At 45.7% G+C, this 17675-nt stretch overlaps 1 protein-coding gene across 1 annotated transcript; it reads left to right on the forward strand.

Moving 5' to 3' along the window:
* The first annotated feature begins 340 nt into the window (after window positions 1–340).
* Window positions 341–16537, forward strand: LOC142587569 (uncharacterized). The gene is made up of 5 exons (XM_075698675.1): window positions 341–517; window positions 3145–3278; window positions 4451–4667; window positions 11117–11224; window positions 16302–16537. Exons 2-5 carry the CDS (start codon window positions 3190–3192, stop codon window positions 16503–16505), a joined length of 618 nt encoding a protein of 205 aa, XP_075554790.1. The 5' UTR covers window positions 341–517; window positions 3145–3189; the 3' UTR covers window positions 16506–16537.
* The last annotated feature ends 1138 nt before the right edge of the window (window positions 16538–17675 follow it).

Consider the following 17675-nt stretch of genomic DNA (forward strand, 5'->3'; position numbering starts at 1 on the left):
GGAGCATCAGTTCGCCAGTGAAATTTGTTTCATATCCGTTGTTTGAGCGGCCCTTCGACTAAACTATCGTTAGCTAGGTTTTGTCAGACGTCGCTTTCTCTTTTCAAACGAAGCTTTCAATGTGTAACACTTACTCCCCCCTACCTTTAATATAGCATATAAAACTACAAGTGCAACAATCAGCCATATAAATCATACCCGTCGTCAATTCCCGGTAAGGGCATTCAAGCACAGCTGGCGCAATAAAAATGCACGCAAGTCGAATGCACTTTCAAAACGGGGACGTAAAAGAATGAGTAATTACGGCACATAATAATAGTCGAAAGACTGCCTAAAAGGGCAATATCTTAAGAAGGGAAATTTCAGGCAGAGCAACAACAAGCGCTGGCCATCTGCTACGGAACCTGTCGGTGCGGTACCACGGGATAAACATTCTCTGGTGCAAACGTCACTCTCCCCTCTCCAACAAGCGGTGAACCAGTACTCCCTGCAACGCGTCTTCTCCACGCTACAAACAGTCAGTATCCTTTGCACTACCACGCACTCGCGGTGAGGCCAGGGAAGGAATAGCGCTTGTTTGAAATTACGAGGATGACGCGTGCGCCAGCTGTGTTCAGGAGGCACAGTGTCCGCGTCGTAATCGCCGCTTGGCCCAACGCCCTTAATGCTGCGCTCCAGATCGGCCGTACTATGGTCGGCACGGTGCCTTGACTCACGTGTTGTGCACATAGCCTGATCCACCGAATGGGCTCAACGTGGCTGGGACAATCTTTTCGCAGCACCATCTCTGTGGACTCAGCCAACGTGTCGAGTTAGCACTAGTTGTGCTGAGCCGCAAGCTGTCCGTGTTGCCACTATTCACCTGTTGGTATCTGCGCCTATAACTTGTTCTTCAGAAACATGCGCGACGTTTTCTTTAAGCTCCCGGAATGTCCAGAACTGGTGAAAAGTTTGATAAAAGGCGGTCGTAAGTGGCCATATACGCAACATATCTATTGTTACAATACCCTCCGTATCCGTCTAAACAGACAGCTGAAAGGACTGTGACTATTTGAAATCTCGTTCCTCCCATGACGAAGCTGGGAAGAAATTTAGCCTCGTGAAAATAGCATCGCAGTAAAAAAACGACGGAGGCTACTTTGCTGTCCAAACAAGATGGTGGCTTAGCAGAAGTATTGAGAATACAACGAGAACGTAATCTGCTCTTAGGAAAACGTAGTCAGGCTGCCTTACGAACTTAACTTAAATTATGTATTTTGTTAGGATCGGACAGGGTGCAAAGGGTTAAAACACAGGGATAATATGTGTTTCTTATCTTTTTCTTCTCGACGCGAAATGGCGTCATGTCGCAAAAACGGGAAAAAAAATTTGAGGTGGTGTTTGTTGAGGACGGACGTGTTTTCCCGGCGGCGACGAAACATGTGCATGCCTTGAGCTTGCTTCTGTTTTTGATTCCGCAGATTTTTTAGCTTTTCAGTAATAATGGGTTACTTTTTTTTCTTTCCTTGGTATGCACGGGTATGTTTGGCTTACATTTAGTTTTGGCAGAACAGAGCGTCTTTTCGCGCCACGCGTTTCCACACGTGCAACCATGCCAGATGTTAAGCCTTTATAGCTTTTAAATATCAGTTTGGAAGTGGTAAACTATTATCTGTTAGTGGTTTTAGTGTGTGTGCATTGGTATCGGGGATATTGCTTTGGTAGGAAAGTGAGAGCGTGCCCGCGTGCTTCTACACGTGCGAACACGTGTCATACCTCGTCTGTGCGGCATTGATGATGCAGCATTGATGATGATTACTTTGTCACCTTTTAAGGATTTACATTCTGCACGTTTTGCTAGAAGGCACCTGCTCTGAAAGCTTCAGCGTTTGCATTAAAAAAGAAGCTAAATGCAACACATGGTAAGAAAGACGGTGAGCGGAAAGTGTGCGGGAAGTGCCTGAAGCTAGACGAGAATGGAGAGGAAGTCGAGTCAATCTGCAGAAACCGTGCTGTCGATACTAGGCTAAAGAAAATGGAAGATTTCCAAGATTAGCTTGTGTAACAGGTCGAACAGCTCAAAAATGAGCTAAATATGGAGCGCGATGTACGTAAGGCGGTGCAAAAAGGTCTTCAGACAGCCGAGGAAAGGCGGAACAGGGCCGCCATCATGAACGAGAATGGTCGTGACGATAAAACACAGCCTCCCGATGTGAGAGGACGGGGAGTGTGGAAGCACGTGGAATACGTACAACATGTAGAGGGGGTAGTAGGAAAGAGCTGCACTCACCTTGATGCGGCCACAAAGGAAAAGCAGAAACGCCGGGGTCAATTCCCCTTGTCATGTCCGAATCACGCAGAAAAGGATGACAAAGGGAACCAGGAAGAGGCCTCGGCAGTAGCAGAGAGTGAAAGGGTGATTATAGCCGGTGACTCAAACCTGGCTAGGTGCCCAGAAGCAATTGTGGATAGGATGAAAGGTGACAAAAGAGTGGCGGTAGGAACATTTCCAGGACGGACATTGGGCTCTATCATGAAGCGAGCAAACGGAAAGCTCGCGGGAAATGCCCACGGACGCAACCTTGTCGTAGCAGCAGGAATACTAAATGACGTCCTAAACAGAAAAACGGCAGGACTAGTACAGCGTTTAGAGAAGGGGGTGGACGACTTGTGCAAGCTGTTCCCTCAGGTGCAGATCATGGTGTGCACGGTGCCGGAGGTGCCTGTAGGTGAGAGCAATGTACAAAGAGCCGTAGTGGTTGCTAATGAGGCTATATGGACAATGAGCTAAGAGAAAAATTTCGAGGTTGTAGAATTAAACAGGGAAGTGAGAAGGTGCGGTGGTTTTCTACGAGACGGAATCCACTTCAATCACAGGCTTGGACGAAATGTAGGCTGGAGACTTACTGGTCGTGCGGTTGCATTATTGGGGGGCGGGGGGGGGGCGCGGGCGCTCGGGTGGCAAGTGTAGATAGTATTGAAGGAGGTGCCCAGAGAAACCTCCCAATAAAATCACCGTCAATGACAGAAAAGAGACGAAAACAACGAAGAAAGCTCGCCATGAAATAGGATACATAAACATGCAGTGCGGCAGAAGAAATGAAAAGTGGGTAGAGATTCAGGAGGAGTTAAATAGAGAACAAATAGGGATTTATGTGGTTACAGAAATGCGCCTTGGAGACGCGGAAGGACCGCCAGTTATTGGGAATTATGATTGGGAAAGGTGCAACAGAACTAAATAGGAAAGAAATGGAAGGGGAGTCGCAATGCTTATCCATCAGGGAGCCAAATGGAAAAAGGTAAACTTAATATGTCAAGAGCACTTTTGGTTATCATGTACAATGAGTAGAGAGAAAACTTGGCTGGGCGTGACGTATTTGTGGATCGGAAATGATTGCATAGAGAAGAATGAAGATTTAGTGGAATTCCTAAGTGCTGATATTAAGGGTTTCGGGAATGATGCCGAAATTATCCTATTAGGTGACATGAGTGCTCACATGTAGGATCTAGATCTTTATACCGAGAACAGCGAGAAGTCAATGCTAGATCTCTGTGAGCAACATAACCTCGTTATCGTTAATATAGCGCACGTGCTGTGTATTTGCTCTAATGTATACATTTTATGACAGGAGGTCCCCTTTCCGCCACATGCTCTGGGACCTCCTTCTGTATACTTGTGCAAGCATGTGTATCTACTTATTAAAGAAATAAACTGAAACTAAAAAAAAAGTTTGATGTGCAGAGCACGTGGGATGTGGGAAACTGGCAATCGACCATTGGTTACTATCTGATGGCAGAAGGAATTCCTGATTAGTTGAGAGAAATGGTCATCGATGAGGATGGGTATAGCAGCATAGAGAGTGACCATAAACGCATCAATTTGAAAATTTGATACGCAGTTTGGAAAGAAAGCAAGGAGCACCAAATGGCAAATCCAGATTTGATCGCTGAGCAAATAACAAGTGTAGTCACAAGAGTCGAGGAAGAAATTGGCATATGGCTAGGCTAGCTGTGGGATTATAGTGAGCTTGTAAGTGTAATAACGACAGAAATATGGAAAGAGAAGCAACATGCACGTCGGAAAGGAAAAACAAACAAACAGAAAAGCTTGTTCAAAAGAGAGAAACGAGAAGCAATCGCCGAAAGACAGAAAACATCCCGAGAACACCAGGCAGACAAAACACAAACCGCAGTTTCTGCAGGATGAAGTAGTAGTAGTGAGCAGTCGGTGGGCAAAACTCTGGTGTCGGTGATTGCCTACGTTGTACATACATGACGAGGGCCGAGTTCGGCCAACGAGTGGTGGCAGACTTTGCTCGGGACTTACGCGAAACCACTGTGTCTAATGATCGTGCTCACGCTCGCTATATTTGCGCCCGTGAATCACTTCTCACGCTATTAGCAAAGCAAGCGATACTGCAAGTCGAGTGTAACGCAGCGTTTATTTGTACATTTTTCTCCCACTTCCCAGAAGAATGAAATTCTCTGCTGACCTTGGAGCAATTGTGAGCCCATTGCTCGTGCTGTTACTTCTTGCCCGGATCCAGTTGAGCCGAGCGAAGCATCACAATACAATAGACCCGGACAGCCCAGAAGCCTACCAGATGGCTGAGTACGCCGAAATAACGATGTCAGAAGACGGTGACGTTGTCAACCGAGTGGCCAAAGTTCGACTAGCATTTTGGGACGTGAGTAAATCTATAAGTACACCCGGTTTCTTTTGCCACCTTAGCTTGTTACTCTATTCAACATTGCAAATTTGGAACACACACACGACGAAATTTCAATACAAGTACTACTAGCAAGATTTGGAGCTGCCGCTGCACGTTTTTGAAGCTGTGCAACACGGCTTCGAATATGGATGGATGGATGCTACGAGCGACCCTCTTGAATCGGGTCGGTGGTTTGCGCCATAAAGGTGTTTTTTCTACTCTGCGAAATGTCTTACCTATCTTACCTTTTTAACGGACGAACATTTCCCGGCATCAAACTTTGCTTTTGTGCACGCCCGTTCTTTGTCATTTTTTTATCTGCCACCAAACCTGCAATCATCTTTTACTGAACTGTGTGGCGGACATGCTTACTTTCCCCCTGCTACCTATGAACTCAGGGGCTTCAAGTAGGCCAGCGTAGCGTAAACCGAAGGCCGTGTATATTATACCTTTACACTCTAATACACATGTTTCACCGTTTCCTTAGCAACCACATGTTTCTTCTTGCTTTGTATACCTCGCTTTACAGCTACGCCTTCTAAGGCATCCTCATCTCTCTTGGACAAATAAGAAAGCTTCCCTTAGAGTTATCATGTATTGTTTCTTTCCTGATTTAGTTTTTTTCCTCTTAGGTAGTTACTGATAGCAGGTTTCTTTTGCATTTCCGACGCCCATGATATTGTCTCAGCCTTTCTGACTGCGTTTTACCTTCTTTGCTTCCATGTTGCTCGCTAAACTGACGCATACTTGTTGATAAATATTCCTAGTTTTTTTGATTCACTGGGATTCAGTGTTTGTTCCTCTACGAACACCTGAACACTCTCGCCATTTAATTCCTTTAAAATTCCTCAGTACGTTTTCTAAAGCAATATTACTCTGAGCTTCGCTCACTTCGAAACTTGTCCAGCCTATATTACCCTGCGCAGCTTCATTTGTAGCGTTCCCGTGGGCGCCCAATGCAAGGCGACTGCATTTCAAAATGTAAGTACAAGAACCGTTACCCCTTTCCACATACCGCGGAGCACCTCGTGCCTATTGCATCCTCATAAAGCTTTGTGTTTCATTAGGACCGCAGTTGTGTTCCTCTTTCCTACCATTGTTATGTCTGGTGTTTCCATATATGTATTTCCCTCGTTAATTGATGTACCGAGTACCGAGGTGTTTGTCGTCTTTTTGTCTGAGCTATTTGCTCACCCTATATTGTCACTCTTCGTTGTTTTTATTCAATACCATAAGATGCCATTTTTTAATGCTAAATTTCTAACCTAAAATCTCATCTTCTGTCCGCAGAGATTACCCGAATGTTGCATACCACTTTACCTTTCAGCAAGCAACTGAATGATACCCGCATAAAACAAATCTGGGAATTATTTCTCCACTTTCGTTCCCCCGTGTTTGTATGACAGATTGTACATTATGACGATTCCTTCTAGCGCCCTTTCCGTCCTTACCATGTAAGTCCCAAACAACTGCGGGGATAAAGGCAACCCTCTCTTGGTTCCTTGATGATATCAACACAAACGGTATCTTCTGGGTAAATTTCCATGAAAAGATGTATAGAGTCATTGCCTAAGCCTTTCCCTTCTAGAATATCCCACACAATGTTGCAGTCAAACCTGTCACATGGTTCGCTAAAGTCCGAAGGACCTAATGCTCTGGCATCTTCTCCAGATATTTCAGTACACTCAGCAAGAGAAAAAAGTTTTCGTCTAGATCCCTACCGACTGTGAGGTCATTCAAAGTTCTCCTAATATTCATGCGCGTTCTTTTAATGCTTACAGCTTTACTTTATTTGCCGGTATTCCTAACCCGTATATTACTGATTTAATGGTCAACAGTCTACACGAGTGAATTCTGTATTTCGTTCTCGTCCCTTTATAAAATAAATTAATTGTACTTCTTCACCCACTTTTTGGTATGTGCTTAACTTCTAAGCGTGTTTCTAATGCTTCCGACAGAGCTTCCTTACTTTTTGGTCCTGTTTCATTAATAAGCCTGACGGGAAGCTCGTCTAAACCTGTGGCTGTGCACTTAAGAATTTTCTCTGCGGCTTTCCGCCACTCGAAATTTCCGACCACAAGATCCTTTTCTCTGTGTTTCTCGTTCATGCTGATTCTTCTCCCAGAATCGACACCGTCATTACCTTCAACTAATTTGACGGGTATTTTTGGATTTAATTTAATGCCGCGTCCCATTAGGGTTTCTTTCAATCTTTGTCTAGGATAGCTTTCTGCCTGATAGTCAATGCGGTTTCAAAATATTCTTGGCTTAACCCTCTTTTTCTTTTCTATTTCTGACAAAAGGCTAAAAAGAATGCCAGCAAGATTGAAGTTATAGGCAAGGTCAAATCATGCACAATGAAATGTATGTTTTCTTCGCTGCCATGAAGTCCTAAAAAACACGCCCGTCCGCCGAAAACATCTCGGAGGACATTAGTAAGTGCTGCCATCTACACTAAAGTGGCAAAAGCTAAACTCCGGAAAGCGCGGCGGGTACCTCACGTGAGCGCTGTCACCAATCCAGGTAAGCTATCGCGGGTTTAAGTCAGTTTGACGCCACAACGAAGCAAAACAAAATGTCGCAAGCTGTTGGCCGCAACTTTCTTATTCAGTAGCCACTAGGCAGCATTTATACCTTAGGATTTTAGTTTGCACTTGCGACAAAGTTGCTATGCCGCAGAAATACAACCATGTGCACCGGAGTGTATTTTAGTCGAAAAAGGGTGAAGTGCACCCTATACCATGTCATAGCCTCACAATTACATACGAAAGTCAAGACAGAAAACTGTTCGATAGCGACGATGACCTTAACTGTGTGTACCCTTTTGTATTGACATAGAAGTATTTTGAGGGAACCAGTGTTCGCCCTATCTAAAGGTACGCATTTCGGATATCTAAAGGCGTACTTTTGTGTGTAAAAGCGGTGCCAATGAGATTAAAACACATATTTTCGTGTAGGATGCATAAAATCACCAATTAATAGGGATATCTACTTGTCCTGAATTATTTTTGCCGTTTGTTGAAGCTGGCGTTGTTGTCTTGACACGTTGAACTACGTGCCAAGCAGAAGAAGGATATTGCTTGCTAGTGAGTCTAGCGCAGGCTCTCAAGAAGGGGAACGTTCTGTGTATGAGACAGATGATGAGCACTCTAAACGCGCGGAGCGAATAATTTAAAAGAAGCCGAGTCTCAAACGTTAGAGACACTGAATTTCATTTTCCTAACAGGGCGAGCTTCCATATTATATTGCAGGTCTTCGCGGCTGCTTCAGTATTTCCAATGTCCTTTTCCCAAACCCTTTAATTTCGATCACTGAAAATGAACGCAACCCGTGAAAGCCGCTCCGTTCGAGCGCACAAGGCATCCAAGTGCTTAGAGGAACGTGCAGGCGGATGTCAAATATTGGAATGAGAGACACAAGGTGGTACTTGGCTTAAGCGGCCAGTATTATTCAAGGAGAGATAGGAAAAAAGTCAGGCTTCTGCGCGGGTATATACTGGTATATAATATGCCCGATTGCCTCAGGCTATGTATAGTCGGATACACCTTTAGTCTGCAGTGATAAGCCTCACCCGCCAGCCAGTAATACTACGCGAGGCTTCAGATAGTTCGTAATTCAAACTTTCCCCGTTACCTTAGTGAGGTGGTAACCACAAGAAATAAAGTTATAAGCGCGTAATTTTATACGTTTTATTTATTATAAGTTATGCATACACGGATCCGTACCTCATGAATATCTGTTCCCGATAACTCTCTCCTCGTATGTGTCGCCGCTGGGGGACTGGAATAGAGGCTGGAAAGCGAGCGGTATTTATGGAGGGAGGCGACGGGACGCATTGGCAACGAGAACTGTGGAGAGGAAAGTAAAAAAAGAAATTAAATTGTGGTGTCTTACGGGCCAAAACCACGATATGATTATAAGGCACGCCGTAAAGGGAGGGACTCCGAAATAATTTCGACCATCTGAGGTATTGTTAGGTGCAGCAAAACCTAAGTACACGGTCATTTTCGCATTTCGCCCCCATCGAAATGAAGCCACCGTGGCCGGGATTTGATCCCGCGACCTCGTGCGTAGCAGCCCGCGGCGTGTGAAGGGGTAGTTACGAGAACGGAATGATGCTACTCTGTAGCATCAAGTAACGTCATGCTCGATTGCATCGCCCCCCAATGTATGTAAATTAGGAAATACAAAAGAAAAATATACTCAGGCAGTAGACGTGTACGACAATACAGGATCGCAGCTCAATTTGAACCCCACACTCTAAAATAATTTACACCCTGAAATGTGAAAAAGGGCGTAAATATGTCTATAACTCACACCCTTAGGGCGTCAGTTATATATATCACACCCTAGGGTGTGAGTAATATATACATTTACACTCTTGTTACTTTTAAGGATGTAAATTATTTCACAGTGAAACTCTACTATCATCTGTCCGGGTGTATTGCGCACTTCTCCTTCCTTCGCCTTCGACCTTGTTTATAAAGATGCCCTCTGAATACATGCGTAGTCTAACCGAGACAGAAAAGGAGAAACTTCGTGCAAAAGCTGCTCGTCGTCGTTACACTGGCAATCTAGGTATGTCGGGCAGCGAAGCTGAAAAGAAACGCGCCCGCGAGTGAAGAAAAAAAAAGAACGCATTATGCAGTATACGTCGACATCATCGTGGTCGACAAGCTAGAATCATCGGAGAAAATTACGGAAGTAACTGAGCAATTTTACTCGGAAATCGGTGAAATATGTGCACGTTAGGAATCTAATCGACCAATCGTCCCGTATTATTTTTTTTGAGGGTTCACTGGAGCACTTATTTCATGCCTCATTGTGCAGATTTTCATATTCTTGTGAAATTTCTCACCTGATTTCAGTGGCTCCCTTTTAAAATATTTTTGTTGTGATAATTTCTTTACAAATGGCAGTGAGCCTCTGCGATCTGAGTGGTACCTGTAAGTCAAATGCTCATAGGGGATCCTGAATATGAGAAAGAAATTTTTACATGCATAAAGACGGGTTGGAGCTCAGAAGTCACGCATTACCGAATAAATAAAGGGAGCTTACCGCGATTGCTAAAAAATAAGTCTTCAATTATTGAATTCTGCCGGTACCACCTGAAGGGGCAGAGACTTGGAGGCTAACAAAGGAGCATGATAACAGGTTAAGGACGGCGGAAAGATCGATGGAACGAATTATTTGAGACCTAAAATTAAGATAGAGGAGGGCAGTGGTGTGCATCAGAGATCAAACGGAGATAGCCGATATTCTAGATGACATTAAGAGAAAAAATGGAGCTGACTAGGCTGTGTAATGCGTAGAGCAGCGAAATACTTCACCCTTAGAGTTGAAGAACGGGTGCCAAGGGAAGCGAAGCGCAGTCTGGGAGGCATAAAATAAAGTAGGGTGATGAAATTAGAATATTTGCCGGCGGAACATGGAATCCGCAATGGTAAAACAGGGGTAATTGGAGATCGCAGAGAGATACGTTCGTCCTGGCGTCTACATAAAATAGGCTGATGATGATGTTGAATTGGTCTATGACGAAAACTGCTAAAAAAAGTTGTGCAAAAGGCAAATAATAGTAAGAATAGAAAATAATCGAGCATTCGGCGGACGAATAACATAGCAGAAGGTAAGCACTCGCGAAAAAGAAAGTTATTTGTCGGGTTATTTCGAGACGAAAGGTGAACTTGAACTACAGTAAATTTGTTACTCGTAAAGTAGATTGAGCAGAAACGAATAGTAAAACAGATTGCAGCATATTGGAAATATAAAATAAAGGTTAATCGGTTAAGCCATTTGTCTGTGGAAAAAGAGTTCGACGATAGAATATTTATGTCACACGAACTAGTCGTGATTATTCTCCCGTCAATTAGGAGGCCGTGGAAATGGTGGGGAGACGCGGGTCGGGCAGTTTGCGCGGAGCGACTGTGTCATTTGTAATATTTCTTTCTTATTGTTTCCCACGTGTAATGCCGAATGACAGTAGCGCATCAAAAAAAAAAAAAAAAGAAGGAGAAGAAGAGAGAGAGAGAGAGAGAGAGAGAGAGAGAGAGAGAGAGAGAGAGAGAGAGAGAGAGAGAGAGAGAGAGAGAACACGTTTACATCGATTTTAGCACATGCAACTTGCATCTTTGAAAAAGAAAGAACAATCAAATAATTTTGAGCACGGAGTGGATCAGCATAGTAAATTGGCATTCGTTGGGCATTTGGTTTGTTGAACTATCTACAACAGAAAATTCAAACAAAGCAATCGAAAATGCTACTGTACGCTATGAAATAAGTTTTCCGTGCTTGAATAATAATTTTCGGCTTTTAAACTCAACGTAGCAACAATGATATGGAAGGCATTGGAGGTTTATATTGCCATCGCCGTCCTTTTTTCGGATACGACTCGCAGGTGCTATAACGAAACTTGTTTGTCTGCGCAGGAAGTGGACGCTGGAAAAGCGTACACACTGGGGTACCTGACGAGGCCGACGGTCTGCACATATCCCGTGCGTGCCGAGATAGAGAGATGTACCATAACTGACCCGACGGTAGGCTACGAAATTTTTTGTGTTGCATTAAGTGCTGCTATTTAGCGTGCAGAGGCAACGCAGGGCCTGTGAGGGCCGATGCAACTAACAGCTCTGGAATAAAAGGGAGCATGAACTCGACGCCAACTCCCATGCCGCTGGTCTTATACACGGGAAAGGAAAAAAAAAAGAGAAACGTTTTTATTAGACAACCGCTGCATCAATTTGAGAGAGAAAGAAACGTTCTAGTGAGCTTGCCACCGCTAGGATCATGTCTTGGATTGCGCTTGCGTCTACTTCATTCTTCTTATAATCACAGCTAGGCGATCACGGTTGTTCGCATTAGTCGGAGCCACATACTAGCGCGCATTTTGGGCCGCGCTCAAGCAATGCGCAGTTCTTGCGCCACAATGGTCCTACGGAAGTGCCTCCCAGATCGTATTCATTGGCACACGTACAGACCGCGAGAAGCGCCGAGAATTTCAAACGCCATTTCGCGTAACAATACGCGATACATACCGAAATACTATCGAAGGTGTACTGTGCAAATGCGTCCGATCCCTTTTAAATTGTGCCTTGTCTTTAATGGCGCCAGTATGCCCTACGGCATGAACTAAATGAAAAAGATGTAGGCATGCTTCTTGGATGAGGTCCAGGAGCGGCCGCTGGAAAAGTCTAAGCGTCCAGCGCGTTAGGTCAGGTGGTCGACCTGGGTGGTAGCCAAGGCCACGCAGGTGGCGGGTGGGGACCTCGTGAAAGATCGGACACGTCCAGGAAGTGATCAAGCGCTGCTTGTGTGGCTGGGGCAGTGCAGAAGGGGCAGATCAGGGGTGGAGGCTGTCCTCTGGACGTGGCTCGGATGGCACGAGTCAAGGCGGCGCCAACGTAGATCCTCCTCAGCGCAACCTCCTCACGACGAGTTAAACCACCGGGAAGGTCGGATACCCGCGGAGTGATAAATGCACTGGTGGAGTGCTGCGATGATTCTCTGTTCCGGAAGCAGCTGTCCTTTGGCAACAGACGATATAGAGGCAATGGGCTGTAAATTATTCACTGTACAATTTTTTGGCGGTTATTAATACTACAATCAAATAAACATTATGTATGTCTATCTGGCACTAGTAATGTATAATTACCTTGAAGCTGCATTTTTCCATTTCCGACTGTTGCCTTTGTTGTTTTACTTTTTTGTTAACTTTCCAAGCTGCTAAAAACACCTGAATTTCTTCCCCTATGCAATGCCTTCGGTCACTTAAGGTGGAAAGAAATCAAAGTGTCATACTGTGGGCATTACCAGTGCAACCACCACCACCGGCATTTCTACCGCGATTTCTCCCAGCCCGAGGCTGGTATAGAAACGGCCCCAAACGAGCGATACTACGACGCCGTCATCATTCTCCCATCAGTACACCTCAGTGAAGTGCCTGCTCCGAGTGGGTGGCACTACGCCGAAACAAAGGCTTCTCTCCTTGAATGATTTTCCGCAGACAGCCAAGGAGTACAGGATGAAACTTACAATTGTTCCGCGCACCCCTTCACTACCCGTACCGTAGGCAGTCTCAGGTCACCGGCGCAAGGCCTCGAAGCCTCTTTCTATGTCATCGTCATCCCTCATCACACATTTATGTCCTCTTTCCCCCTCACCCTCTGCAGAGTAGCAGCCTAGAGCGCGTTAGTTCGGGCTGACGTTCCTTCCTTCTTTCAAATAAATTCTCTCTGTCTCTCTACAGCTTCACTTGGTAGTTTTTGTGCCTGTAATAATAGTTACTCTTCGTCCTCACCCTCTGTAACCGCCACAGGTGTCATGGCGACGTTTGCGCCCCAACAACCTGACGAGCGATTAAAGGAGTCAGTGCGTATAGACTGTCGGCTGCCACCGCGGAAGCCAAAGAGGCGCAGCGCAGCAGCGTTCTGGTGGCGCAGCGCGTCGTGTGTGCCACCAGCGCGTCCAGACTGGTGCGCTCGCCTGCAGCGGGCTCTGACGTCGACATCTGGCGCGTCCAGTCCACCAAGGCGCGCCAAGCTGTGCATTCCTCCAGCCCTGTGCTAGTCAGCCCGAACTCGATGACGCAAATGCGCCGGAGTCTTCCTTTTCCTGTCCAGAGTGACGTCTTCAGAGGACAACCTGCACACTGCTATGTTGAAGCGCGAACGCCAACCAGTTTCACGCGTCGCTCCTTTCGCATTTTACGCAGCTCTTGGAGCCGTCCGCCTTAGATTTTGTAGCCTCATCCGGTTTCTCTGATGTTCACCACATATCCTCTCCAGTGACCAATGTCGTCTGCGTCTAAACCCCTGTGCACTCCTTGGGTTTCATCTTTGCGGGAGAGTAATCCGTAGGGTCATAGTCATCGCAGTGGATCATCATCAGATGTCATAATCACTCCTGCTATAACCGAGAATCTCGCCGAGCCACGATCATCAGAACACACGCTTTCGATTTTGGCCGGACAGAATCGAGCAACTGCCCCTGCCCGCACCGCTCACCGCTCCGCTCACCGCTTGACTCGCCGCTTCGGCTCGACAGCCCGTCTTGATGGCCGCCGTCACGTCATCCTACAGTGATGTACTCAGAGCGTTCTCATTACGTTAGCCTGCTCCCAAATGCATTGCATTTTCGCCGTCGGATATAAAGTAATTGTTATATAAGCTGGTTGCTATTGAACTCATTTGTCATAGCACGCGTTCTAGAGACATCGCATTCTTAACACCTGCTTGGCTGCATGTGTGTTGTAGGGCTCACTCTGCCCGAATAAACCTAGGTGCGGGGCCAAGTTCAGACTCGCAATCTCACATCGACCTCGCTTCTGCAGAGCTGGCGGTGACCTTTGGGTACTAATTAAGAATTCGCCGTCTCAAGGGCCCTATAACGTAAAACTATTCCAATTTGTTTTTGTTACAATCTCCTGTCATCAAATTTACGTAATCACCGACGCAAGCATCGGCGGTAACCCGCAGTGTTGTTTGAAAACCGTAATCAAACGCGAAAGATAATAATTCGCTTTTGTTCAGCATATTAATGCGTCTTGAACGCATTCACGTCACTTTGACGCTGTGAGTTTTCGTCGTTTTGTGACGCTTCGTTACAGACAGGCAAAGTGGGCCCAGCCCGAAAAGGTTTGATCAATGACAGTGTTACGGCGGAGAAGTAGTCGAATCAGAAATAATTATTTTTCTTTCGTTTGGTCTAATCATGCATAATCAGTGTGCACACTTCATATCAGATGGGGCATTATCGCGGATACGTGACGTCGCGTGAGGTACAGGCGAAGTGGGTGTAGCCCGAACGAGAGAGAGAGACAGAATAAGCGTTTATGGTAGTAGAGTGGGGGGTTTCCCGCAAATTTTTTTACCAATCATGGAGGACTGACTGCAGGGGCCGTATAATGTAAAACTATACCAACCTCTTTTTATTCCAATCTACTGACGTCCAATTTACGTAACCCCCGACGCAAGCATCGGGCGGCGACCCGTAGCATTGCCTGAACAGACCAATCAAACGCTCTCCTCTTTTATAGTAGGTCACCTTTGTATGCTTTCAAAACCAATAACATTGCCTACATTCAGCGTTTATTTCATCTAATTGGCTGACAAGAGGAGAGGAGCACGCTCAAGTGGAGACGGTTTCGATGGGGCCGAGCCAGCGCACTGAAAATAGTTAACCGGATGAAGAGCGCGATGCCGGCATTTGTGATTGTTCCCTTTTCCTTAATTAGCTTTCGGTGGCTTGCCTAAATTGCGGTGGCGTGCAGCGCAAGGTTAAGAATGCCGCTAAAATGGATGCTCAGGAAAGAAGAGTTGGCAGAATGATGTATACGTTCCGAAAGGGCTCGATAATGTTATTCGGCCGCGCAAAAAGTTTTGCTATACGCAAATAACCCATGCCCTCCGGCAGGTGCGAGTAGCCAGTGCTTGAGCGATCGGTCGCAGCTATCTACTGTTCCTTTCGGAACGGGCCAGTCTCCCGCTATCCAGAAAAAAATCGAGTTTTGTTCGGCATATTAATGCATCTTTAACGTGTAAACGTCACTTTGACGCAACGAGCTTTCGTGGTCTTGTGACGTCGATTGACAGGCAGGTGATATGGGTGCAGTCTGAAACCTTTTTTTTTTGACAAATAGCAGGAGGTTAATGGTGAAAAGGCGTCGAATCAGAAATAATAATTTTTCTTATGTTCGGTCGAATCATGCATAATCAGTGTGCTCACGTCATATCAGAGTGGGAGCTATCATGGTTTTCGCGACGTCGCGTGACAGACAGGCGAAGAATGGGCGGCACAAAAATGTTTTTGACCGATCACGGAGGGCTGACTGCAAAATTGGAATAGAAAATTTTAGAATAGCTTTACGTTATTGCGCCCCAGAATTGGAATAGAAAATTTAGAATAGCTTTACGTTATAGAACCCCTGTTTTGAGGCGTGGCAGGGTGCGCTATTGGAAGTACATGAAAAGGCATAAAAACATAAAAATACAGAAAAAAGCCTTACCTGAAAAATTGAACCATATGCACGGAGTTTGCAAAACTGAGACGTAAACCGAAACAAGCTATTAAAAGAAAACTAAGGCTTCATTCACATCGTCGCCATTCACACCGCCCCGTCACCATCAGAACGCGGCTTACGTCCGGAGGCTTCGTTCCGTAAGTGTTTTTTTTTTTCAAAAAAGAGACGCCGGCGACATGTGCCATCTATCTTGTGTTAAGTAGAAAATGGAGAGAAAACGCTCTTTCCTAATGGACGCCGCCACCCTGGCGTTGTGGATGGCGACTGCGTGATTCAGGCTGAACCCTACATTGCAGGAAACGCTACCTACTGGCTTCGGAGAGAGAATAGAAGTATAGAAAATTAAACAGAAGAAATAGTGCGTTTTCTTTAGAGAAAATCCACCTTCTACGTTAACTTCAACGGAAGAACATTTTGAAAACTAAATAGTACTTTCTAGCATTGACATTTTCTGTGGGTAGCAAATCAAAACGCTAGGCTCTGGTAAGTGTGCTTGCGTCGAGCAACGTTCTTCGCCGTATCACAGTTTGAAACAGCCATTTTTATTGTCGGTCACTGAAATAATGACAAGTTATGCTCTCCTCCTTTTCTCGCAGCCAAGCAGAGACTGCTTAGCTGTCGTAACGCAGCCTTACATAGGAAGCCAAGGAAATATATGGACTGTAGACCACTACGAGTGCTGGCCTCCCTATAGTATGGATGAATATCAAAAGCGGAACGCCGAATTTTTCGAGCACGCTCAAAACGGAACCACAAGTCGGGCCACCAACAACGCTTCTCTCGAACATCAAGTCAAATAAGATGAAATAAACTTCTGAGTTACAACCTTGAATGTTGCCTAGTCTTTGTTTGGGGCCTTAGAGAGCGCTATTATAAACAAGAAGTTGAATTGAACTGGTTCGAAATAAAACAAACCGCCACCTTTCATCTTAACGTCCAATTGCAGAAATAAATGATATAACACGTGGCTTTCTGATACCATCTCTCACATCTCTTTACACGAGTTTCTGTTGCTATGTCATAGCTTTTAGAAAGGAGTTGCTTTCTCTTCCAGATTTAGTTTCATTGCGTATGTACCGCAAATTTAACGTCCTGATGTCATTGTGCAAGACTTCTGCGTTGTTCAACACATTTCTATAGAGAACATTCAAGCAGGCGAGCCATTTTCGTACGAATACAGCAACGATAGTTTGGCACCATTCAGCTTTTAAGCAGCACTAACTATATATACCGAAATGGTAAGCGTTGGTTCTCGTGGAAATGTTGAATTTCGTTCCCTTTGTGCTCCCAATGATTACTTACTACTCTAATTATATGGACAGTCAGGCGTAGTTTTACCGTCGGCGTCACCGTGATGTTTTGTATAAAGTCCAACGGCGTAAACACCGTCTCCGCGCTCCGTAAAGTGCATGTGGGAGTGAATCCAAGCGTGGGGAGCCGACAATCGCGGCTCTAACTGGCACTCACGGAGTAGGGAAGCGGTGAGAAAACGCCCCACCTTCTGTAGCACGAAAGGCAGTGAGGGGGATGGGAAGGAGGGTGGGAGGGGGGCGACGTTGTTTCGGGAAGCAACTGTGTCTTTCGCGACCGGGTGCTAGGCTCATTGACGGTCGCGGTTCAGTCTTGCGCGCGAAGGGGAGGAAATTGGGGAGGCAGCGCAGGAGGGAGGGGTGGGGGGTGCTTCTACTCTGCCAGCAACGCTGTACTGCCGCTACTTTTGCGTTGAAGTGATACACAGCGCAAGGTCACTTCGCTCGCTGCTGCTTCCGCGCTTGTTCCCGCCACCGTTATGACAGCAAGTATCTGCGGTCATCGAGTGTGAGGTGTTTATGTTTGCCTGAGCGCGCTGACACTATACAATTAGTAAGCCGATGTTTCCAGCTTTAAACGGCCGATAAAACAACTATCGTTGCTTCGTATAGCTGTCTACTAATTTGCTGTTCGAACTGATGTTTCATATTTCGGGCGAA

Source organism: Dermacentor variabilis, chromosome 7 (genome assembly GCF_050947875.1).
Source record: "Dermacentor variabilis isolate Ectoservices chromosome 7, ASM5094787v1, whole genome shotgun sequence".
NCBI lineage: Eukaryota > Metazoa > Arthropoda > Arachnida > Ixodida > Ixodidae > Dermacentor > Dermacentor variabilis.